This window comes from Nyctibius grandis, chromosome 3 (assembly GCF_013368605.1).
Source record: "Nyctibius grandis isolate bNycGra1 chromosome 3, bNycGra1.pri, whole genome shotgun sequence".
In the NCBI taxonomy this organism is placed as follows: domain Eukaryota; kingdom Metazoa; phylum Chordata; class Aves; order Nyctibiiformes; family Nyctibiidae; genus Nyctibius; species Nyctibius grandis.
Genome location: NC_090660.1, coordinates 42,495,500 through 42,520,587, shown reverse-complemented (window position 1 = coordinate 42,520,587; position 25,088 = coordinate 42,495,500). Strand labels below are relative to the sequence as shown.

The following is a 25,088-nucleotide window of genomic DNA, read 5'->3' as shown; positions in this document are numbered from 1 at the left end:
TTTTTTTCATTCTTGTTGTGTGCTGCGTTCTAAAATGCGCAAAGATGCACCTGGTAAAGGGTAAAAAGGATTTATTGTGCAGTTTGCTTGTTTGGTTTTGTTTTGTGGGTTTTTTTTGTTGTTGTTTTTAAGAATTTTTTTTCTCATTGGAAAATAGTCAAGCTCCTGTGAAAACGTGAGATTTTGTAGGATCTTTCAAATATCCCATTCAGGTTTTATCAGAAGCTTCAACATTTGAAACTCTATTGAAGTTTTAGTGTGATATATGCGGCTTACAGTCAACGTAATGCTTTTCCTTATGTTTGTATGATATCTAGTACAGTGTAAATTCTGTCTTGGCTGCAGTTTTCCAGGCATTGTAATACTGAAGCAGTATAAATTAATTCTAATTGATTAAATTAATTCTAATTCTGCTAGCTTTTAACTCAAAAGTGCACACTGTATTTTTCCAACTGAAGTGTCGTGTAGGAGTAGTAGCAAATGACACTTACTAAAAATCTTTTCATGAAAGTGTATTTGCTAGAAAACAAAGTTCTTTTTTTAAGAATCAATTTTTTAATGTGTAGAATAAATTAGATTTTTAGAAAAGCATTTTAAATAATTTAATATCTTCTTTTGATAATATTCTTAGTGTGACTATAAAACTAACTTGTCTATCTAATTTCTGGTCAGCTGTTAATTCTGATTTTCTTAGATTAATGCTTGAAGAGTGGATATGAATATTCAGGAAACTAGAAAAAAATTAATACTTCAAATGAAACCGCTTCTAAAATCATCAAGATTTTCCAGATGTTTTTCTTATAAGAAGCTATTTTGATTTTGTCAGTTTTTTGCAAAGATTCTATTACAAAGTATTTAAAGAAAGGAGGGAAGTAGGAACCTGTAGCCTGCTGACAGCAGTGCTGCTGTGCTTTGTGAAAGACAGATGAAGGAAGCAAGGCAATTATCACTACTTTCTTACATCTTTCAGAGCTCTAGTTTTGAAAGTAGTAAGTAGCATAAAATCCTCCTTTTGCTCAGGCAAATTATGTCCTATTCTTAACTATCTAGCATGAAGATGTCATAATAAGTGCAGTGTGCCCTTAGTAACAAAGGTAAGCAAATGCCTTAAACATGTCTGTGCAGGGACAGAGTTTACTAGTTACAGGAATTGTTTGGTGGAAAAATAGGATTTAACTGATGTACAGGAGCATACATCAGTTTTATGAATGTCAGCAGAAGGTTGCTATTAACTTTCCTTTATGTTAATAAAATCAGCAAGTAAAGTATTAGTACTCTTTTGGAACTCAAAATGTTGCTGCTTCTCTGGTTAAGAATTGTGTTCTAACTGTGTGTCTGTTTGTTTAGGTAACCTGGCATGAAATTGCAAGGCCTCAAGTACATGGGTACGACATGCGTTGTCTGGCAATGATCGGCCGGTTTCAGTTTGTGTCAGGAGCAGATGAAAAAGTGCTTCGAGTTTTTCGCGCTCCCAAGAATTTTATAGAAAATTTCAGTAACATCACTGGTATTCCAATGGAGAAGCTGTGCTCCCATGTAAGTGTGCTAAAGCAATGATAAATGAAGACTGCCCTCTTTCATGTAAATAAAACTAATGCTTTAGAAGTCATCAAATTGTGCACTAAACTCCATAAAAATTCTTTTAATAGTTCTGAAACCTTAACCTTGTTTTTCCTTTCCCTTCTATTTGCTTCCATGTGTGGTGTTTCATATGTATTTTTATGGTGTCATCGTATAAAACAGGTTGTATTTGAAACTAAGCAAGAGCTCGTGTTTGAAAATTGCAAAGAGTATGGGTAAATTTCAAATAAGTCAGACCAAGTAGACTACTGTACACACTTGGTGATTTGAAGCCAAACAATAAAGCCTGGGAATGTACTTCTCCTTAATTTAAGGGTGTAGTAGTCTTGTCTAGATGTAATTATTGTTTTGTGGTTATGTGTTTGTTGTTTTTGTTTTTTTTTTTTTTAATTGTATGCTTGGAAATAGCATAAAGCTTTCAGCACTGTTGTTAGTTGTTACTTATAAATATTTATAAATATGTACTTGCTCATGCTTTATTTCCGCTTGGCATTGGAAATTTTCTTGAAGCCTTTACATTCCAGTTCTTAGTTGTCGATAAGTATGCTTTCCTACTCAGTGAAGAGATAAGACTGCAGAGTTGCCATCCTTTGTTTGCTTCCCATTTGGTTTAAGATCTAATTCTGTTTTTCTCTGCATTTTGTAGAACAGACCTCATTCAGGATAGTTGCCTCTGTACACTGCCTTGCATGCTCTTTGCGTTTCTGGCTCAAAAGCAATGTTTTCTGTGCAGCTTCTCAGAGATGGATTAGCCTTTCCATTTCATTTAACAATTGAAATATCTGGGAAAGAAATTTATTCATTTTTGGGAGCAAGAAGTTACATAAGTAGCTGTTTAGTGCTTTACTTCCATAAGACTTTGTAAACATTTGTGTTAATGACATTGTACAAATAACGTTGTGCTTTTATAATGCTGGCAGATGTCATTATTTTACTTTTCTGTAGAATTTCCTTATCAGCTCTTCCTCTGAGTGCTGTTTTTTGATTCATGATATCATAGTGTTTCACATGGGCTTTGTTTAAAGAGGAGGGCTTTATGAGCTCTAATGATACAGCTGCTTGTAAATAGCTTTATTGAAATTGTTTTCTGTGAATATTTTTTTTTCATTAAAGTGGGCAAGCTTTTTCTTAATTTAGCTCAAATGCCTTCCCAAAAAAAAGTACTTAAAACCAAAAAAGCCAGCTTTATATTCAAAAAGGGTTGAATAGGATTATATTCAGTTCAAATCTGTGGGATTGTATTATACATTGGGTCATAATGAAGAACCATTTGTGTTTTAGAGGCCTTAGACTGGTGTGTGTGTCTCATACCTTTTCTCAGCAAATTATGAACATTTAAATAAATAACATAGTATTTCAAGCTGTCACCTAAATTATTAATCCAATTCTGTAAAACAGTCTTTCTTTGAACTTTTCAGACACTGTAAGGAAAGATTTTTATAGCTACTAAATTTCATCTTTTCCCGTCTCTATACAAAGAGCCCCAAGTTCACTTACCCTTTCTAAATTTTGGCTTTTCCCCCCATACTTTTATGAAAGTGTTTTCTGTCTGATGACTTGTCTGTCTTCAGTGCTGCTCTAAACAGGCACATACTCCAGCCCTATCTCTGTGCTATGTACTGAGTTGTGTTTTAAGTTCTGGGTACAGGCACTTACCCTCTGTCCCCTTTTTCAAATGCTACTTTATTATTTCACCTCAGAACAGATTATTTCCCAGTTTGTCACAGTTTAAAGCTGGGCCAGCTATTAAACCTGTGGCAGATGCCCTCTGTTATCCCCCCCCCTCCCCCCAGAGGGAAAGGGAAAAGGGAGAGAGACTTCCGGGCTGGAAAGTTAAAACAGTTTTAATAAACTATAATAATGAAAAAGAGTATAATAATAATAATAGAAATAATCAAATATATACAAATATATATACAAAACCAAGATTGAGCTCCCCTGAAGTCAGCCACGTCACCACCGGCACTGCAGGGCAGGCTCCGGGAAGGCCCAGGCTGGGCCTAGCGACGGTCGAGAGCTGGATTCAGGGATGCACGGATCGAGATCGGGGGCAGCAGGAAAACAGACGGAGTCCTCCTTGGACACCGGCCATAGCAGAAAGCGAGCGAGACCCTCGTGATCCCCCCGCTTTATACTGAGAATGACGTGTGTGGGATGGAATACCCTCGTTGGTCAATTTTGGGTCACCTGCCCTGTCTGCTCCCCACTGCAGCTGCGACCCCCCTTCGGCTCTTCACTTGTAAGCAGTGAGGAATTCAGCAGTGACCTTGGTTTCTCTAAGAATAAGTACAGCAAGAGCCTTACTGCACAACATCCCTACCGGTGCCTCAGCGATAACTACAAACTTCGGGCGTTATCAGTCCTGGAGGCAGACACTGTCTGCAAACATGCAGTTAGTTTCAGAAAGTGCAGTTACTTAGAGGAGACTTAGCTGAAAGCAAAAATCACTGAAAGGAAAATCGGCCTGGTTTAGGCCAAACCAGGACACAGTTCTATTGTGTTAAAAACTGCAGAGCTCTCAGTTAATCGATTAATTATCGTGTATATCCTAGAATAGATAAAATTGTAGAAGAAAACCTGTAATTAAGGATGAAGATGCATGCCTTACAGCAAAACTCTTGAGCTAGGCCTTAAAAAAACTTTTTTTTCCTGGCAGAGTACTGGTTTTCATTTTGTCCAGGGTATGTTCTGGAAGTTGGGAATTTTTCAAAGTACCCCACCTTCAGTTCTCTAGAAGAGTCTCTTTTTATTACAGGGATTCCTTAAACTGTGGCCTTTGAAAGCTGAACCTACATGACAATCCCCGTGTAACCTTTTTTTTTCTTTCTTTTTTTTTTCTTTTTTTAAATTCAGCAATCATCTGATCTTCCAGAAGGTGCAACCGTGCCAGCTTTGGGATTATCCAATAAAGCTGTTTTTGAAGGTACGGCTAATGAGAAATAATGGTGGTGGTACTTTGTGTGGAAACATTTTTTTTTTTTTTTAAATGATTGTTTTAGCGTACATCTTTTTGTTAGGGCTGTCACTGTAAGCTTGACTGCAAGTTTAGAATCTAGAAATAAAATTGTGCAAAGTGTTTATTTCTCTGGTAGCACACAAATATGGTGCTTAAAAATAAAAAAAGGTTTCTCCACTAATCATTCCCTAATGTCTTGTGCAAACCCAAAATGCTTTTTCCCTGCCTCCTATACTGTGTCCCACACCCCTGTAGCAAGTAACCCCTCTCAGTCTCTGTGGTGGTCCTGAGAGCCTCTCCTGGTGACTGATCTTGATGAGTTTCACTTGGATGCTGGGGCTCATTGCTCTCCTGTGGTGGGTCTGGGAGTAGCCAGGGCAGGATATTATTCGAATTCTCCCACCTGCCATTGTTCCTCTGTTTTCTCCATGCTCACTACCTGCCCTCCCTCCCTGAGAAGACTGATGACTTTTAGCCAAAAAAAATTAGTATTGAATAGTGTACTGTGAAAACTAGGTTCAGACCTGTTAAAGCAGAACTACCTGTTGCTACTTGTGGTTTCTCTGTAAAATACTTTGACCTCCGAAGCTATATTCTGGAGTCTTTTTCACTCTCCTCAAATATTAGCACCCGTGTAGAGGCTTATAGAAGTAATGCTGCTTTGAGAGGGATCAGTCACATTTTGTGTTCCAGTGAAAATAGCCATAAACCTTCTCCAAGTAAACGAAAGTATTTGAGGAGGAAGAATTAGTTAGCCAGCAGTAACTAATGTTCTGTTGGTAAAGGCTGGTGAGGCACCAGATGAGTTTCTTGGAGAGGTGGTGGGGATTGCATTGTGGGGGAACAAGGAAGGAGGGACAAACATCTGTCTAGAATGATAAAAATAACTGAGCAGTGTCTTGAGACCGGAGGTGGGACTGGTAATCTGGTGCTTAATAAAGTCTCTGGTAAAAATGCATTTACACTGGAATCTACAAATTAGGTCAGACCTGTTTTTTCTCTGCTTAAAGCTTTATCAGAAGGTATGAATTAAAAAAGGAAGCATTTTTATAAGTTTTGTCTCCAAGGTCTTCAGTAATGATACAGCTAAATTTTCCTAAATCATCTGTGAGAGAAAAGTAGCTTTGTTGTATTGAAGTAACTCATAAAATATATTTTGGCAAAAACTCTTTTTCTGCTTTCTCATGAGTCCTTCTGCTGGGAGAGGGAACAAACCTTCCTTCTCCTAGAGTATCATCACACAGAGAATAACTCATTTCCGTTAATTTCATGTGGCACACTCAGAAGCAGCACTATGAGTAGAAAAGCTGTCAAATTTTCCTGCATTGTCCACCATTGCCCACCCAATGCTGTCAGCACTGATGGCTTAGGTTAAAGCCCCAAAGATCTTTCTTCTTCCTTACTCTGCAGAGGTGAGCGATGATCAGATAGTGGTCTCAAATTAGATAAATGTTGCTAATTTCATTTTCAAGGGGAGAGAGGACAGGATGAATGAGAAGATAGTCTGTTCTACTTTTTCTGTACCTGCTTTTTTAAACTGCTGTATTTGAAATGTACATTTGGCAAAAAGTTAGATTTTGTCTGAGAGCAACTTTCCCCAACTCTGTACCTTTTTCTTAAATAATACCTTCAAAGTGAAGGACAGAATTGAATGTTAACTTAAAGAACTGAGTAATTTCAGTTACTTCTGGCACTTTTGCCTAAAGCGAAGGACTGAGCCCTTGGCAGTTTTGCTTAAGTTTGCAAATTGCAGATACACTTCTGCAGGTATGGCTTTTCATTTAGGGGTCTACATTAAATTTAGGAATTCATCACTTGTATCTGAGAATTTTGCCTTAAACAGTTTCAGATACAGGAGGAAAGGTTTAATGTTGGGGAAGCACAGGTTCAACTCCTGGTGACTGCTTCTTTCAGGTAAATCAAAGACTCTTTAAGAATCTATAAAAGAAACTGTGCTGATGGAGAGCGGTCAGTCTCAGAATGGAATTAGTCCAAAGGTTAGATTTTTTTTTTTTCCCCCCCTCCCCCTTCTCATCCTCATTTCTATGTACATTAGAATAGCTAGATTCTAATATTCATATTATTGTAACTCTGGAAGCAGAGAAACCTGATTTCAATTACTTATATTGGAAAAACAGTGGATTTTTTTTACTTGTATAAAAAGTGCTCATATTTCACCCCTGTCAAATATATTCTCTCTAACTAATGAAGTCCTTACTTTGAATAGGAGATATGGCTGTTCAACCAGCTGAGGATGAAGAAACATTTAATACCATTTCAAATCAGTATCCTGAGGTTTATTTTCAACCCTTGATCCTTACAGGTAAGAGATTCATTTCTGTTGTAGGAAATAGAGAATGAAGTTCACTGGATATAAACTTGAAGCATTATTTAGCTGATTTTTAGATTATTTAGTACTACATTTGAATACGTTGTACAAATGTCTTTTAGAACCTCCCCCAGAGGATCACTTGCTGCAGAATACCTTGTGGCCTGAAATTCAGAAATTGTAAGTTTTATTTTTTTTGTTTAACTTACAAAATTTCCAGAAAGCTATTGCAACGTGTCATGTAGTCTGGTCTTGCAGCTCTTCCTATTTTACTACCTGATTTGACTTTGTGTGCAGTGTATTGTTTATAAAATAAACAAATTATATGTATATAAAAATTAGGAAACAATGCAGAAAATGGCAGTTAGAACCGATGTGTCACTGTCACGGTTTAAAGCTGGGCTGGCGATTAAACCTGCAGCAGACGCTCTCTGTTAACCCTCCCCCCCCCACCCAAAGGGAAAGGGAAAGGGAAAAGGGAGAGAGACTTACGGGTTGGAAAGTTAAAACAGTTTTAATAAACCTATAATAATGAAAAAGAGTATAATAATAATATTGGAATAATCAAATATATACAAATATATATACAAAACCAAGATCGAGCTCCCCCGATGTCGGCAACGTCACCACCGGCACTGCAGGGCAGGCTCCGGGAAGGCCCAGGCTGGGCCTAGCGACGGTCGAGAGCTGGATTCAGGGATGCAGATCAGAATCGGGGGCAGCAGGAAAACAGTCGGAGTCCTCCTTGGACACCAGCCATAGCAGAAAAAGCCAGAGCGAGCAAGAGGGGAGAGACCCTCGTGATCCCCCCGCTTTATACCGAGAATGACGTGTATGGGATGGAATACCCTCGTTGGTCAATTTTGGGTCACCTGCCCTGTCTGCTCCCCCCTGCAGCTGCGACCCCCCCTTCAGCTTTTCACTTGTAAGCAGTGAGGAATCCAGCGGTGACCTTGGTTTCTCTAAGAAAAAAGTACAGCAAGAGCCTTACTGCACCACATCCCTACCGGTGCCTCAGCGATAACTACAAACTTCGAGCGTTATCAGTCCTGGAAGCAGACACTGTCTGCAAAAACATGCAGTTAGTTTCAGAAAGTGCAGTTATTTAGAGGAGACTTAGCTGAAAGTAAAAATCACTGAAAGGAAAATCGGCCTGGTTTAGGCCAAACCAGGACATTCCACCCCTTATTCCATACCATTCACGTCATACTCAGATCACCACTAACTTTTCATTTTAAAATATATACAGATAACATTAGTTTATGATTCATTTCTATACAGAAAAAAAAAAGTTCATCAAGTTCATTTAGTTCAGGATTGTGGGTTTCCATCTGGCTAGGAGTCTCTCAGGGCAGGAGACATGGTATGAGTTTTGTCACAGTTTGTGCCCACGGGTTGCAGGTTAAAGATGTCAGTCTCGAGGAGGTTACTGGACGCCACTTGCAGTTAGCTCTGGTCTCGTCACCACTGTCTTAACCTGAAAGACACTTATGAACACTGTTAGTATTATGCAGCAATTAACATCATGCAGTTCAGAATTAAGTATTCTCACCCAAGATCAGATCACCTTCAGGGACACATCGGACTCCACCATCCTGCAGCATCACCCACCAAGTACATCCAGGTCCTTGAGCAAAAGCAATCCCATGAATGGGTTTACCTTTGCCCGTAGCAGGAAGAACCCAGACAGTTTTTCCCAACAGATTCCTTTCATGCACCACAGGGACTTTATCCCCTTCTACTGTATGTAAAAGATCTGACTGAGCAGGGCCAGCTCGGTTGATAGATCCTCTGGTGTTAACTAGCCAGGTAGCTTGTGCCAAATGCTTATCCCAGTTTTTAAAGGTTCCACCCCCCATTGCTTTTAGGGTAGTTTTTAACAGCCCATTATACCGTTCAATTTTCCCAGATGCTGGTGCATGATAGGGGATATGATATACCCACTCGATGCCATGTTCTTTGGCCCAGTTATCTATGAGACTGTTTTTGAAATGAGTACCATTGTCCGACTCAATTCTCTCTGGTGTGCCATGTCGCCACAAAATTTGCTTTTCAAGGCCCAGAATAGTGTTCCGGGCAGTGGCATGGGGCACAGAGTATGTTTCCAGCCATCCGGTGGTTGCCTCCACCATGGTAAGCACATAGCGTTTACCCTGGCGGGTTTGAGGGAGTGTGATATAGTCAATTTGCCAGGCCTCCCCATATTTATATTTCAACCACCGCCCCCCATACCACAAAGGTTTTAACCGTTTGGCTTGCTTAATTGCGGCGCATGTTTCACAATCATGGATAACCTGTGCAATAGAGTCCATAGTTAAGTCCACCCCTCGGTCACGAGCCCATCTGTATGTTGCATCTCTTCCTTGATGACCTGAAGTGTCATGAGCCCACCGAGCTAAAAATAGTTCACCTTTATGTTCCCAGTCCAAATCTATTTGGAACACTTTAGCAGCCTGATCTGCTTGTTGGTTGTTTCGATGTTCCTCAGTTGCCCGACTTTTAGGTACGTGGGCATCTACATGACGTACCTTCACGACTAGTTTCTCTAGCCGAGTAGCAATATCTTGCCACAGTTCAGCAGCCCAAATAGGTTTACCTTTACGCTGCCAGTTGCTTCGCTTCCACTGCTTTAACCACCACCACAAGGCATTTGCCACCATCCATGAGTCAGTATAAAGATACAGCCTTGGCCACTTTTCTCGTTCAGCAATGTCTAAAGCCAGCTGGATGGCTTTTACCTCTGCAAATTGACTTGATTCACCTTGTCCTTCTGTGGCTTCTGTGATTCGTCGTATGGGACTCCATACAGCAGCTTTCCACTTCCGATGCTTTCCTACAAGACGGCAGGATCCATCGGTGAACAGGGCATACTGCTTCTCATCCTCTGGTAGTTCATTATATGGTGGGGCTTCTTCAGCACGTGTCACCTCCTTTTCTGGTGGCATTCCGAAGTCTTTGCCTTCTGGCCAGTCCATGATCACTTCTAAGATTCCTGGGCGATTAGGGTTTCCTATTCGAGCCCTCTGTGTAATTAATGCAATCCATTTACTCCATGTAGCATCAGTTGCATGATGGGTAGTGGGAACCTTACCCTTGAACATCCAGCCTAGTACTGGTAATCGAGGTGCCAGGAGAAGTTGTGCCTCAGTACCAATTACCGCTGAAGCAGCTCTAACTCCTTCATATGCTGCCAGTATCTCTTTTTCAGTTGGGGTGTAATTGGCCTCGGAACCCTTGTATCCTCGACTCCAAAATCCTAGGGGTCGACCTCGAGTCTCCCCTGGTACTTTCTGCCAGAGGCTCCAGGTAGGACCATTGTCCCCAGCTGCGGTGTAGAGCACATTTTTAACATCTTGTCCCGTACGGACTGGTCCAAGGGCTACTGCATGCACAATCTCTTGTTTAATCTGTTCAAAAGCCTGTTGTTGTTCAGGACCCCACTGAAAATCATTTTTCTTTCTGGTCACCTGATAAAGAGGGCGTACAATCTGGCTGTAATCTGGAATATGCATTCTCCAGAAACCCACAACACCTAAGAAGGCTTGTGTTTCCTTTTTGTTAGTTGGTGGGGACATAGCTGTTATTTTGTTGATCACCTCTATCGGGATCTGGCGACGCCCATCTTGCCATTTAATCCCTAAAAACTGGATCTCCCGGGCAGGTCCCTTGACCTTGCCTCTTTTTATGGCAAAACCAGCTTTCAGAAGAATTTGGATTATTTTCTCCCCTTTGTCAAAAACTTCTGCTGCTGTATCACCCCACACAATGATGTCATCAATGTATTGCAAATGTTCTGGAGCTCCACCCTTTTCTAGTGCAGTCTGGATCAGTCCATGGCAAATAGTAGGACTGTGTTTCCACCCCTGGGGCAGTCGATTCCAGGTGTACTGGATACCTCTCCAGGTAAAAGCAAACTGTGGCCTGCACTTTGGTGCCAAAGGAATAGAGAAAAATGCATTAGCAATGTCTATAGTGGCGTACCACTTGGCTGCCTTTGACTCCAGTTCGTATTGAAGTTCTAGCATGTCTGGCATGGCAGCACTCAGCGGTGGCGTAACTTCATTTAGGCCACGATAGTCCACAGTTAATCTCCATTCTCCATCAGACTTTCGCACTGGCCATATAGGACTATTAAAGGGTGAGCGAGTCTTACTAATCACTCCTTGATTTTCTAATTGTCTAATCAGTTTATGAATGGGGATCAGGGAGTCTCGATTGGTGCGATATTGTCGTCGGTGCACCGTGGCAGTAGCAATTGGCACCTGTTGTTCTTCAACCTTCAGCAACCCCACAACAGAAGGATCCTCTGAGAGGCCAGGCAAGGTAGACAGCTGTTTAATGTCCTCAGTCTCTACAGCTGCTACACCAAAAGCCCATCTATACCCTTTTGGGTCCTTAAAATACCCTCTCTTGAGGTAGTCTATGCCAAGGATGCATGGAGCATCTGGGCCAGTCACAATGGGGTGCTTTTTCCATTCATTTTTAGTTAGGCTCACTTCAGCCTCCAATACAGATAACACTTGAGATCCTCCTGTTACTCCTGAAATACTGATAGGTTCTGCCCCTTTATGATCCGATGGCATTAGGGTGCACTGTGCACCAGTGTCTACCAAGGCTCGATACCTTTGTGGTTTTGATGTGCCAGGCCATCGAATCCACACAGTCCAATAAACTCTGTTGTCCCTTTCCTCCACCTGGCTGGAGGCAGGGCCCCCCTAATCAAGAAATGGATTCGTGCTGCTCACAGGGACTGGACCTTCATTTCTCCTATTCACACTTTGGAAAAAGGAATTTGAGGCCCATCTACCCTGACTGGGGTCCTGCTCACTGGTAACTGGAGCAGCCATCCTCCTAGAAAAATTCTCTCTGGTATTTCTTTTAGCTTGCAACTCACGTACTCGTGCCTGTAGGGTACTGGTAGGTTGTCCATGCCATCTGTTCATGTCTTCCCCATAACCACGCAGGGCAAACCACAGGATACCTCGTGATGTGTTCCGTTTCCTTTGAGCTGGTCCTGTAGGAGGGCGTTTTCTCTTAACAGCTGCAACGCGGGCCTGTGTAGGTAGAGAGTCAAGTTTATTCTCGATCCTGGACAGTTTGTCTGACAGTTGTTTAAATGAGTCCTTGTTTTCCTTTGTCAGTTTTTCCACAGCCGAGACACGGGCCTGCAGTGGGGAAGAAATACTATCTTCATACTGTCGCATACAGTTAGCCATTTCATCCACACTAGGTCGTGCCATAGCATTTTCTCCCCAGACTAATATTGACAATGTATGGGTATATGTCGGTGGAGCATTCTTCACAACCTTCCGGAACATGGATCGGTTGCATTCCACTTCATCAGGATCTACAGGATCTACAATTTCCCGTGGGTGTCTATAAATGATCTCTTGCACAGCTAGTTGTCTAAGGTAGTTAATACCTTTTTCTATAGTGGTCCATTTGCTCAGGTGGCTCATAACATCATCTTTATAGGGATACCTGCTCTTTACAGCTGACAAGAGTCGCCTCCAGAGACTGATAGTGTTTGACTTTCTTGCAAGCGCCTTATCAATACCACCATCTCTGGACAGGGATCCCAACTGTCTGGCTTCTCTGCCATCTAATTGCATGCTATCTGCCCCATTATCCCAGCATCGGAGCAGCCAGGTAATAATTGGCTCACCATCATAACGGCTGAAATCTTTCCTTATATTTCTCAGGTCCTTCAGGGATAAGGAGTGGTAGGTTATCTCTACATCCGAGTCCTCCTCCTGTGATAGTTCTGCTTTAGAACGACCTTTCTTCTGTAATGGGTCTGCTTTAAAATGACGATCAAGGGAACCCCCATCTGTGTCAGGCCCTGACTCTGCCTGAGAAGGGCCCTCACCTGGGTCCTGTGATGGCTCTGCCTTAGAAGGCTCTGAGTCATCATCCTCCTCTTCACGAGCTGATTTCTTTTGGTATTTCTTCCTGGTTACAGGAGCAATTGGTACAGATTCGTTAGATGCTGGGGTCTGAGTAGATGCAGTGGCTGTCGTGGGAGTGCTGAGACTCGTTAGAGCCTGAGTAGCTGCAGTGGCCATCTTGGGGGGTGTAGCAGCTGCGGTGCGAGCTGTAGCGGCAGCACACGCTGTAGGATCTGAGGTGGCTGCATAACACCTACACCTGTCCCTGCACCGATACTTAATCTTATCCCACATCAGAAACACATTCAGGACAACCGAAAATAAAAACATGCCACCTAGACAGCACCATCCGAATTTCACAAAATCTAGAGGAATCAGCTTGGCAGAAAAGGAGAAGGTACTATTTCCCGAAGTAAAATTGGAAGTGTAATCATTAACACAATCAGCTAAAGGACGCCCGGAGCCCGCAGATAAAATCGCTGCTACCGCGGTCAGAATAGTAACAGCCCAGTTTATCACGACATAAATCAGTATGAAACGCCATAACAAAACAATGCACATTGACCAGTGCCCAGCAGTGATAAACTGCACATAAACAGTAACAAACAGCGCATACGGCAAGTAAGGTATCATTACACTTAACTCTGTAAAAGGCTTTATAAAGAGATGAAATAACACAGCATTCAAAAATGACATCAGCATCTTCGCTATCTGTTTTAATTTCCAACCCCTCGTAAATCTCAAAGGAAGAAATCTGATACTCTCTCAGCTGAGCTCTCCGGGTCTCCTCCCGCCGGAGCCGGGATTCGACTTATCAGAGGAACCTGTTGGAGCTTCTCTCGTGCCCCACGTTGGGCGCCAATAAATCTGTCACGGTTTAAAGCTGGGCTGGCGATTAAACCTGCAGCAGACGCTCTCTGTTAACCCTCCCCCCCCCACCCAAAGGGAAAGGGAAAGGGAAAAGGGAGAGAGACTTACGGGTTGGAAAGTTAAAACAGTTTTAATAAACCTATAATAATGAAAAAGAGTATAATAATAATATTGGAATAATCAAATATATACAAATATATATACAAAACCAAGATCGAGCTCCCCCGATGTCGGCAACGTCACCACCGGCACTGCAGGGCAGGCTCCGGGAAGGCCCAGGCTGGGCCTAGCGACGGTCGAGAGCTGGATTCAGGGATGCAGATCAGAATCGGGGGCAGCAGGAAAACAGTCGGAGTCCTCCTTGGACACCAGCCATAGCAGAAAAAGCCAGAGCGAGCAAGAGGGGAGAGACCCTCGTGATCCCCCCGCTTTATACCGAGAATGACGTGTATGGGATGGAATACCCTCGTTGGTCAATTTTGGGTCACCTGCCCTGTCTGCTCCCCCCTGCAGCTGCGACCCCCCCTTCAGCTTTTCACTTGTAAGCAGTGAGGAATCCAGCGGTGACCTTGGTTTCTCTAAGAAAAAAGTACAGCAAGAGCCTTACTGCACAACATCCCTACCGGTGCCTCAGCGATAACTACAAACTTCGAGCGTTATCAGTCCTGGAAGCAGACACTGTCTGCAAAAACATGCAGTTAGTTTCAGAAAGTGCAGTTATTTAGAGGAGACTTAGCTGAAAGTAAAAATCACTGAAAGGAAAATCGGCCTGGTTTAGGCCAAACCAGGACAGTCACAAAATTTTGTTTCACTAGTTGTTTCTGTACCAGTGAAATATGTATTTTTTTTTTTTAGCACAAACCTATTCTTTTGAATTTGTAATGATCAGACCTTCATTGTCCCTTTGGATGTGTTTGTCTTTTGAAGGTCTGTTTAGGGCACCGATCCCTCTTTTTTTCCTCTTTGTTTAAAGAGAATAGTAAGGTTTCTGGTCTGGTACAAGACTGTGGCATATTTTCATGGTCTTATCTGTGCTGCGGAATGTGATGAGCCTCTCTTTCCATGCTGCAGCCTTTGTTTATGTCTGTCTGCTCAGCACATCTTAAAACCTTGCCTATACTGAAGGTCTCTCTACATAAGGAGTTTTCTGCTTCTTTCCACTTCGTGGCTCAGTCTTGCAGATCTCTGGTATGGAAGCAAAGGCTGAGGCATCAAAGGAGGAGCTTCCCCCTAAAGCCTAGCAGAGTTGTAAGATGCAATAGACGGAAGCAGCAGCCAGAATAGGATGTGTCTAGTGGCAGAGCAAAGTGATGAATGATGAGTAAGGTGGTTACAAATCCAGTTTGGGTATGGAATGCTGACAGGGTGGGTTGTGGATTGCAAAGATAATGGGGTTACGTGGTTGTGACAATAATTGTTTTGAGGTTGCAGGGTTATAGAATTATTTAGCTGTGTTTTGTTACTTCTTTTCTGACATTCACAACAGTTTGCAAATGAAGGTTATCACCTTATTTGTTCCCTAAGGATCCTGGTAACATTAGGCTACACTTTCACGATCTTAGAAGTCTTAGTATCAATCTTGAAAGTATAGCACAAAGAAATGAATCATCTCAAGCTCTTATGGGTTTATTTATCTGAATCTCCTGAAAGAGTGGTCTCAGGCAGGAACAAGAAGAATGTTGAACCTTTGCTGATGATTACAGCTACCTTTATACACTACCAGTTTTGTGACTTCAGTTGGGGGGAACAGGAAATAAAAAACTTTGGGAAAACAGTTTGCAGGTTGATTTCATTTGACCCTATGGGAGGTTTTGTGGGAGCTCATCTTTACCTTCAAATGGGCAGTTAATCATCTTTGTATGCTTTCAAGCTCTCTTTTTGTGTTTGTACTCAAAAATGCTTCTAAGAGGGAAGCTGGTGGGTATTAGACCATATCTGCACATTTTGTAATTTCCAACTGTTACATTAAATGCTTCTCCTGTGCTTGCTATGGCCGCTAATGCACCCACTTACATAAGCAGTTTGATGAGGGATCTTTATGTAGTGAAAAGGAGCCAAGGCCAAAATTTTTCTTCATTTGCCTTTGACATTTCTTAAAGTCTAGTGAGACATTAATCTTAGGCAGTACTCCTGCAGCAGAATATCAATCTGCTTTTATATCCTGCATTCATTACAATAACTGCATTTTATGATGGTCTTCAGGTGACTTATCTGAGCTTTTTTTCCTGATTTTTAGAGACCCTGCTAGTGATAGGGATTCTGTTACGCAAGGGCAACAAGATGTAAAGTATTCATAGACACTCAGGATAATCCTCAAAGAAGTAACATGAAATTGCATAATGTAGATTTCAAGTTGCCATAGCAGCAGAAAAACAGTGTGAGGAACTGACTTGCTAAAAATAGCTTGTTTGTCGTTGACATTTGTGTATTCCCAGCTCTAACTCAACACCAAATTTTGAAGGATTAGTGTTGGGTTTTGAAAACTGTTTACTTGAGTAGGTTTTAGTATGAAGAACTTGCTGAATTTTTTACATAATCTAATAACTTTAAAATAAAAATATGATAAATCCTGTGAGAGTATGCTAATCTTTATCCTCTTGGAAAATTACCATAGAAAGTTTATATGCAGCAGGCTGAGATTAAAGCCTGAGTGTTGACATAAATATATTTTTACATGTATGTACATTTCATGTAATACACTTGGAAGTCTTGAGAGTTCCTTTTTGACACTAGAAAATTACTGTAATCATTTGTCTGGACACTTTGAAAGTGCAGTCAGTTTACCTGTGCATAAAAAATTGCTGTGAATTGCACATTGCCAAGGCAAAATCACTTGTAGGTAAAAATGTAATTTCATTGTTCATTCATGCAGTTGCTTCTCTCCATTGTGAACCTTTTTTTGGAGTTGTGCTACATAACGAAGGGATTGGATTGCGGGTATGGGGACAGGGGAAGGTGTTATGCTGGAGCTTCTATACTTACAAAGCTCATACACTCTAATAAACGGCGTCTCCTATTGCCACTAACTTTATTCTCCTTGCTGGTGACAGCATTAGGCTGTATAGGCTGTTGGTCTGATCTATGATAGTCCTGCCCTTGTGACTTTGCAAAAGATGGTATTTTAGGTTTTATTTTAAAGAGAGAGACTAAATTTTAATGCTTCTATTTAGCAAGAACAAAGTTGCATGCAGAAAGCTCAAAACGTTTCTGTCAAGTGCTCTTCAGTAGTACATTTAGGAGATAAAACCAGAGTAACTGAGAACTTGCTTCACAAGTTGTTCCACAGGTTATTTTTCCTTCATTGAATTTAAGGAAATTTATACTTTTCATGGAGTAAATACTTTCCAGTTTTAGAAACTTGACTTTCAATAGTTTTCACTACAAAATCATCTCTGGGAATGTGCTTTAGAAGTAAGCATTACAATAAAACTGCTGGTGGCAGCGTAAGAGGAAGACACACAGTAATACCTTCATTGTTATAAGATATAATCAAATCTGCAAATTAGCATTCCAATTAAGCACAGCCGCCAGTCCCTCTCCCCCCTGAAGGCCCAGGCACAGTTACTCTTCATGAAAAGCCAGTGCATCTACAATCTTCAGGCATGAGTGTGGGAGTCTGTGTATGGGATATGCCCAGCAGCGACTCTTCTGGACTCCGTTCGACAGATACAGACAACAGTTTGTCATTTAAACAAATGGCTGTTCTGGCTGCAAGTGAAATCCCATAAACATCAATCCCATATAAGAACAACTTTGTGACACTGCTGACCAAAGGAGTTTCTAAGAGAACTGCCCATCTTTTCAGAGCTAGGAATCAAAGGAAACCACCCCCCTGATATTTAGCTGATATTTGTCACAAATCACAGAATGGCTGGGGTTGGAAGGGACCTCTGGAGATCATCTAGTCCAACCCCCTGCCGAAGCAGGTTCCCCTAGAGGACATTGCAAAGGGTTGCATCTGGGCGGGTTTTGAATATCTCCAGAGAAGGGAGACTCCACAGCCTCCCTGGGCAGCCTGTTCCAGTGCTCTGTCACCCTCAAAGTAAAGAAAATTTTCCTCATATTCAGATGGAACTTCCTGTGTTTCAGTTTGTGCCCATTGCCCCTCATCCTGTCGCTGGGTATCACTGTGAAGAGTCTGGCCCCATCTCCTTGACACCCGCCCCTAAGGTGTTTGTAGGCATTGATAAGATCCCCCCTCAGTCTTCTCTTCTCCAGACTAAACAGACCCAGCTCCGTCAGCCTCTCCTTGTAGGAGAGATGCTCCAGTCCTCTGATCATCTTTGTCGCCCTCCGCTGGACTTTCTTCAGGAGTTCCTTATCTTTCTTGAACTGGGGGTCCAGAACTGCACACAGTACTCCAGGTGTGGCCTCCTTAGGGCAGTGTAGAAGGGGAGGATAACCTCCCTCTATCTGCTGGCCACACTCTTCCTAATGCACCCCAGGATACCATTGGCCTTCTTGGCCACAAGGGCACATTGCTGGCTCATGGTGAACTTGTCCACCAGAACTCCCAGGTCTTTCTCCGCATTCCACTTACAGATTGCATCTCCAATTTTACTCTCCTTCCAATCTGTTTTGTGACTGATCTTAATTTGTGTTAGTCTGTGTGGCATTTCTGCTTATTAGTTAAATCCCAGTCCAGATATGTGAGCTTGAATTCCAGCAGAACTCGTGCAAAGACTGATTAAAAATCTGTTTCTGGAGGAAGCTAGAAGTTTTGGGTTTTTTTTACAGTGTTGTTTTCCTTTTCCAACATGATTCTTGTCCTCTAGTTCAGAAATCTTTTTTTCAATATTTCACAGAACAGGCATTCTTTGGCTGGGTGTTTTTGGTGTGTTTCTTTGGTGATCTTCAAATATGTGGCTCCTGATTTTTATTGGTGGGGTTAAAATTGCTTTACAAGAAAATAAAAATACATTAAATGCTGCTTTAGTCTGCTTTTCTTAATCATTAGCGTAGCTTCTGCAGTGCTGATGCTTTAGGACTGTGGAATGGGCTGGAGAGATTGTTCTGTAGTCAGTTCCTAAATGGGAAAGAATTTATGCAGATGTTTATATTGAATGCTGAACATTATTAGGAATTATTTGGAGCGCAGTACTGTGGTGAGAAGTTCCTGGCAGGTGCCTTTCATTTTTGCAAAGGGATTTAAATTAACATAAGAACCTTGATACATACTGCAAAAATGACTGTGATGTGTTAAATATCTTTCCACATTTATTTCAGATACGGGCATGGATATGAAATTTTTTGTGTTGCTTGCAATAATTCAAACACTGTAATTGCCTCAGCTTGTAAGGTAAGAAAAGATTCTAGCACCATCTAGTGAAAAGTGCCACCAGATTTCTATGGCTGACAAAGCAGGAGTCAGAATTCAGTTTGGGCTGAATTCTGTTCTTTCACTTAAATGTGAAAGATTTTGTATAGGTGGTGGTTGCCTTCCAAAGGTGAGAGTGAATGCAGATAAGTTATTATTCATAAATTATGTATGATTTGTTTGAAGATATTAGTAAGATAAATTCTAACAAATGTAGGGATAAAACATTTTCTTACTGACGTGTTGTCAGTATTAGTAGAAAGTAGTGAGACAATCTTAAAACTTCCCAGAGGAAAGCTGACTCTGTCTTGATTACAAGCCTTAAAACAAGCCCTCTAACATCTTAGTATTTTGAAATATGTGACACTTATATTTGCTTTCATTAATTCTCACTGATATTTTTTCCATCAATACAGGCTTCCAAAAAAGAACATGCAGCAATTATTTTGTGGAGCACTACTTCTTGGAAGAAACTGCAGAGTTTGTCATTTCACAATCTGACTGTTACTCAGCTGGCATTTTCTCCTAATGACAAATTTTTATTAGCGGTTTCTAGAGACAGGAATTGGTCACTGTGGAGGATAGAAGACTCATCAGAGTCAGGTAAGATATGTGAAGTGGGTATACACATTTGAAGATTTTGCAGTTTGTTGAATATTTTTGGCTTCAAAATATTTGAAAGAAAATTGGTAAAATGTTTTAATGGACATTTTCACTACAACTTTTAAGAATTAATAGTGTTCTAGACTCCTGGGGCTTTAAGAAGTGCAATTAATGGTGTATAGGAAAGCTAGAAAGGGAATTAAAATGTGGAGAAGAATATAATCAGGCCTTAAATGCTGTTTAATTGATGGATGTAATGAAGTCTGCTACTTGTCCTCCTGCCTTCTGCTTGTGATTGTATGTTTCAGATTTACTGAAATCAAGTATACGTACTGGAGTGTAATGCCTGAACTTCCAACTGCTATTCTGTCAAGGAAAACCTTCATCTCGGTGTCCTGTGCAGGCAGGGCTGGAAGGTTCATTGCTACACCCGTGTCCTGCATAGAGCTGCCTGTGCCTGTTTGCAGGGCATAACACTTTGAGACTCTTGACAGGATTAATCTCTATCTTTGGCGTGGCTTTCTGATAATCCTACACAATTGATTAATTTGACTAGGACTGGCTCTGTCTGGAAAAAAGAGCTGATGGTAAAGATTCAGTTGACTTTCTCATTAAGACTTTGAGCCTTGCAAACTCATGAGGAGATTGCTATTGCACACTTCAATGGATTCCTAGAAGAGACGCCTGTGCTGAAATCGTTTATCGTTGCACTGTTGGCTTAATAGCACATAAACACTAGTGGGCTCTATAGAGTTTTCCTAGAGACTTGGCAGTGAGTTTTGGCCCCTTCGGACAGTGCCCAGTTGTATCTTGTCTTGAGATTTCTGTTCTATTCAGACTTATATTCTAAAGCCTGGCATATTTTCCACAGTAGTTACGCAATGTTTCAGGATAAGGAGTATGAATTCTTACAGGAAGTAGAGGAAATCCTGTTTTCAACTGTTCATCAGTAACTTAGTAGACAGAAAAGAACATCGTTATCAGTGTAAAGCAAAACTGCTCGTATTGGCATCCCAAGAAGTGGTTATTCAAAGTCTGTGCTCCAAAATGACAGCCTTTTCTACTTGGGAAAAGCATTCCTATTTACTGATCTGCTGATCAGATTTATTGCCTGATTGTATACATATTGAAATGGCAGCCTGTCTCTTTGGGAACAGATTAATCTTTATGATTAGATCATTATGATTTGAGGGGCTTTACTGGTAAATAGGAAGTGTAGTGAAATTACTGGGGACGTGTACACATGGTAAACATTGCACTATACTAAAACTTTTGAAGTCGGTGTTCGTATTACAAACTTGTATAGGAAGAACCTGAAGGCCTTACACTTCAACTTAAATTCTTCTGAAACAGATGTATGTGTAAAAGGTCAAACTGTTCCTACTGTTCTAGTGCTGTAAGGGCTGACTAATATGGTCTTGAACAGGTGCTAATTATCATTGTGGTAAGTGTGGGGAAAAAAAATATTTATGTGGTGCTAAGTATTCCCCATTGCTTTAAGTATGAGTGCGATAATGTCTGAGGATTCCTGCAGTTCTTACATAAAGTAAGAGTAACAATTACTCTTAACATGTAGAGTAGTTGAGGCAAGGGTTTTCCTCTATGTGTTTTTTTCCAGGACCAGTTTTCAGTTGCTGTGCATACACAGACAAAAATACAGCTGTTCACAGTCGAATCATTTGGTCTTGTGATTGGACACCGGACAGCAAGTATTTTATTACTGGCAGTCGGGACAAAAAGGTAATTAATATAAAAGGAATTTTAAAACCACAGAATTATTTTAAATGTATTTTAGATTAGCAAATGCTGTGTTCTAATGAGCCCATATTCTATAAATACACAAAAAGCTTATTGTGTGTATAACCACAGAAACCAGTGAGGCTTTCATATGCTAAATAAAGTGCTTGAATATGTATATACAAGACTGTGGTCTGCCAGTTGGACTTCCTCCCTTTTTTTGTACAGTAAGACAAACATATGTCACAACTCTTACGGGTCTCGAAGTTTTTCTTTAACTTTCATAACAGAATCTGGTTTTGTTGTCAGTATCTTTAATGAAAACAGACAGACTGTCTAAAAAGTTGAACCTTTGCAGATAGACATTTACTATTTTAGGGGTCATCCACTTTCTTCTGTGCCCTGGGAGTATTTTAGCTAAGTTATTCCTTATGTTTTCGTAAATGCATTTACAAAAAGATTAAAGTGAAAATTCCTGGATGATTCTCTTTCTCACAGGTCATTATCTGGGGCCAGTGCAATTTATCTGTGACTACTGAAGGGAATATGTTGGATTCAATCAAGCCTTGTTCAACGGTACTGGATGCCGGGGACTCTGTTACTGCTGTTAGTATCAGCCATGTGCTTACTCCTGATGGAAGGTATTGATGTTTTTCTGTAATGCTATTTTGTGTTTAATTTGAAATTAGTATTTTTTCCCCTTTAGTCAGCTTTTTCTGTGGCTAAACAGCTCCTAAAATCTCCTAAAATGGTCAAATATTTTGACCATTCTTTGAACTGAATGAACTCTACTTTTTGTCTTTCCTAGCCTTCTTTTCACGTGTATGGTGACTTCTCCAAACAGTGTAACAAGAAAAAAAAAAAGTGGGGAGGGGGGCATTTAGACACCGGAAACACATTCATTCTTCCAACAATATTGACTGGTCTGATGCTGTAATAAGCTTCTTATTTTTTTTCCTAACTAAAAATATTTTGCATGTTTCTGCTTTGCTCATTTTTTATGAAGAAGCTTTAAATGAAGTTGATATTTTTTCATGAAAAAGTAAATACTGATCCAAAGGGCAAGGTGCAATACAGTGTTTGCTCGTTCTTTCTAGCTTGCAGTAGAGCCAGCTTCACTGAGCTGCCTACTGTAATCTTTTTCAGAACTAATGCAGTTGTTCTCTTGATAGATATATTGTTGCAGTAGGCTTAGAGAATGGGAAGATTATTTTGTACACATGGAAACAGAATGGGCAAGAACCAGCACTAACTGATTGGACCACATGTGTTGAGATGGATAACAGGTATGTCTTTTGAAGTAATTAGGAGCAAGGAAATACTATCCTTGAGACTAATAGTGCTGGAGTTCTGTTCTTATAAAATGATACAAAACTGGATTATTTGTATATAATAAAAAATTGTTATGCTTTTAGGAAAAGGCTGATCCCTGAAAGTCTAAAGATGTCTTTAAGCAAAACCTGGAACTAAAACTATTGGTTATTTACATTTATTAAAAACCAACAAACCCCAATGAAAACGAAGTGTGTGTGTGTGTGTGTGAGGGATTAATACTTCATGCTATGCAAATGCTTTGAGAAGTATTACCCTTTGTTGGCCCCACTTAAAAAAAAAAAAAAAAAAGCTTTATAACCTTTAGCCATAAAATAAGATGACAGAAAACACTGAAGAGAACCACTGTCTGTATACATCAGCAAAACATTTTGGAGTGGATTACAGCAAGTTTTTTTAAGAGCAGCTTCTAGTAGAAGCCAAAGGAATGGCAACCTGTGTGTGGTGCTGCTGCAGTGACAGCTAGAGAAACCCTCTGCAGAAAGACTTTGAATATTTCACTTGGAGCACTCTCCAAGTAGGTTCTTCCTTCACGTACTGGCACTGGTAGTACCAGAAATGAAAGTTGATGGTGACTTTGGCATGTGTGTGCTTAAGTGAATTGGAGAGAGACACCAGATAACAGGAAATCACAGGCTAAAAGCCAGAAATCTGTCATATCTCAGTAACTGAGATGCTAGACCTGCAGCTTAATGTGGTAAAACTTGAAATCAATAGCTGTTTAAATTATTGATGAGTGAGAGGATAAAATGTAATTAGTGTTAATGGCCCTACTTATTTTAAGAACTTAATAGCTGCCATTTGTCACAAGTCAGTTTTTCCTCAGTTGGTAGTGTTAAAAGAAGAGTACCAATTATATAAATGTTGATGTTTACATTCACATGCCCAGCTGTGTTTGACATTTTGCAGTTATGTATGTATTTCTTCTTGTTGCAGCCAAAGTCATGCTCTTGCTGTGAAACGCTTATGTTGGAGACATCATGCGGGCAGAGCTGGACATAATGATCAGAACAGCAGCGAGTGGTTGCAGCTTGCAAGTTGTGGAGCTGATTACTGTGTTAAGATATTCAATGTCAACAGATTTGCTCTTTAGCAAAGACAGCAGACCTGTCTGTGCAAAACAGATTCACAAGATTTTATTTCAGCCTTTAGCCATTTTGATTGTTGAATTTTCTGTTTTTTTGCTGTGGAAAGTGAATCATCTGACATGTAAATTATTAAAGCAACTTTTGTGGTAGTTTGAAATGTCAAATATTTTTCTAATTCTGCAGTTCCAGGAATATGAAGTATTTTATATGTTTTGGTTGGTGAATAACCTGGAACTGAGGGGTGGGAGGTGGGGTAGGGCATGGGAGAAGGATAATGAGACGGCTTTGTTCACTGTGATTCCGAGGGTAGGTGGGAAGCTGCCAGTACTTGGGTTCTTCTGTGTTCGGGATTGCAAGTGGAGTACTGAATTGTTTTGAACTCTTCTTTCCTGTTAAACTCAACTGTCAGTTGACCTGCCAGTGCTGACACTGTGTGTTTAAGCACATGCAGTTAACCAGAGATCAGAGTTAAATATACAGTTTTCTCTGATTGCCTTCTGAATGTGTATTACAGCCCTGATCCAAGTCTTGAAACTCCTTACTTTAAGAAGGACTGGTTTGTGTCTGCAAGCTTGGGACAGGCCTGCTTGTTTGTTTTCCCTGTCTATATTCCTCTTTCTTCTGCTGTGCAGAGTGCTGGGCTCATGCTGCTTGGTCGTGTGGGGCTTAAAGCCTAACTCACAGACCACTTAAATCTTCTGGTATCTCCCCTGTGTACCTGTGAGCAGAAGGCTATAGAAGAGCCACCTCTTACTCTGCTTGAGGGCTGTCCTCTATGGTTTGGGCTGGAAAAGCTTACAAATACCAGTAGGCTGGAGCTGAAAGGTGGCGGCCATTCCTTATACTACCTGTGGACTCTTGCTGACTTCTGAGTGCTGCTTATCTATTCTGGTGAGAAGTTGAACCAGTTAACTTATTTGTCTGATTGTCTTGTAATTTAAATAGAATGATAATAGACCTCAGCAGGTCTGTCTCCAATTCCAAAATCTAATTAGAAATCATTTTAACTTTGGCAGTGAAATTATTTTTGTTCCAGAACCAATTGCTACCCAAACTGGTAGTGCAGAAATAATTGGTGTTGTGCTTAACTTTTTACTGTGTTACATCTTTAGCTAAAGAATACAGTTCATTCAGAATGGGCCAAGTTATTTTCAGAATAATTGTAGTTTGTTTTAAAGTTTTTTATATTTTAGCTTTTTATTTTCAATTCTGTTTTTCAGCATTTAAAAAAAAATCATTCTTTAAAATGTGTTAGGGGATAAAACCCCAACTTCTTAATAAAGATGCTTTGCTACATTTTACTTGTGCTTTCCTTACATGTGTGCTTTAAGCACTTGAGTAGTGTATTTCACTTGTCCAGGAATTTTTAAACAACCATAGACTGTAT

The 25,088-nt window shown here is 40.6% G+C and overlaps 1 protein-coding gene across 3 annotated transcripts in view; it reads left to right on the top strand.

The window, feature by feature from the left end:
• ELP2 (elongator acetyltransferase complex subunit 2) overlaps window positions 1-24,843 on the top strand; it is a 47,903-nt gene extending 23,060 nt beyond the window's left edge. For 2 of the 3 annotated variants that reach the window (XM_068395934.1, XM_068395932.1), the window contains 10 exons: window positions 1,348-1,536; window positions 4,435-4,504; window positions 6,765-6,860; window positions 6,989-7,046; window positions 18,851-18,923; window positions 19,358-19,544; window positions 21,163-21,284; window positions 21,780-21,922; window positions 22,454-22,567; window positions 23,550-24,843. In XM_068395934.1, the coding sequence (XP_068252035.1) occupies window positions 1,348-1,536; window positions 4,435-4,504; window positions 6,765-6,860; window positions 6,989-7,046; window positions 18,851-18,923; window positions 19,358-19,544; window positions 21,163-21,284; window positions 21,780-21,922; window positions 22,454-22,567; window positions 23,550-23,706 (1,209 nt within the window). In that variant the 3' untranslated portion in view covers window positions 23,707-24,843. Of the gene's footprint in view, window positions 1-1,347; window positions 1,537-4,434; window positions 4,505-6,764; window positions 6,861-6,988; window positions 7,047-18,850; window positions 18,924-19,357; window positions 19,545-21,162; window positions 21,285-21,779; window positions 21,923-22,453; window positions 22,568-23,549 lie in introns of those variants that run through there. The other variant, XM_068395933.1, reaches the window with a different exon arrangement.
• Window positions 24,844-25,088: the final 245 nt, after the last annotated feature.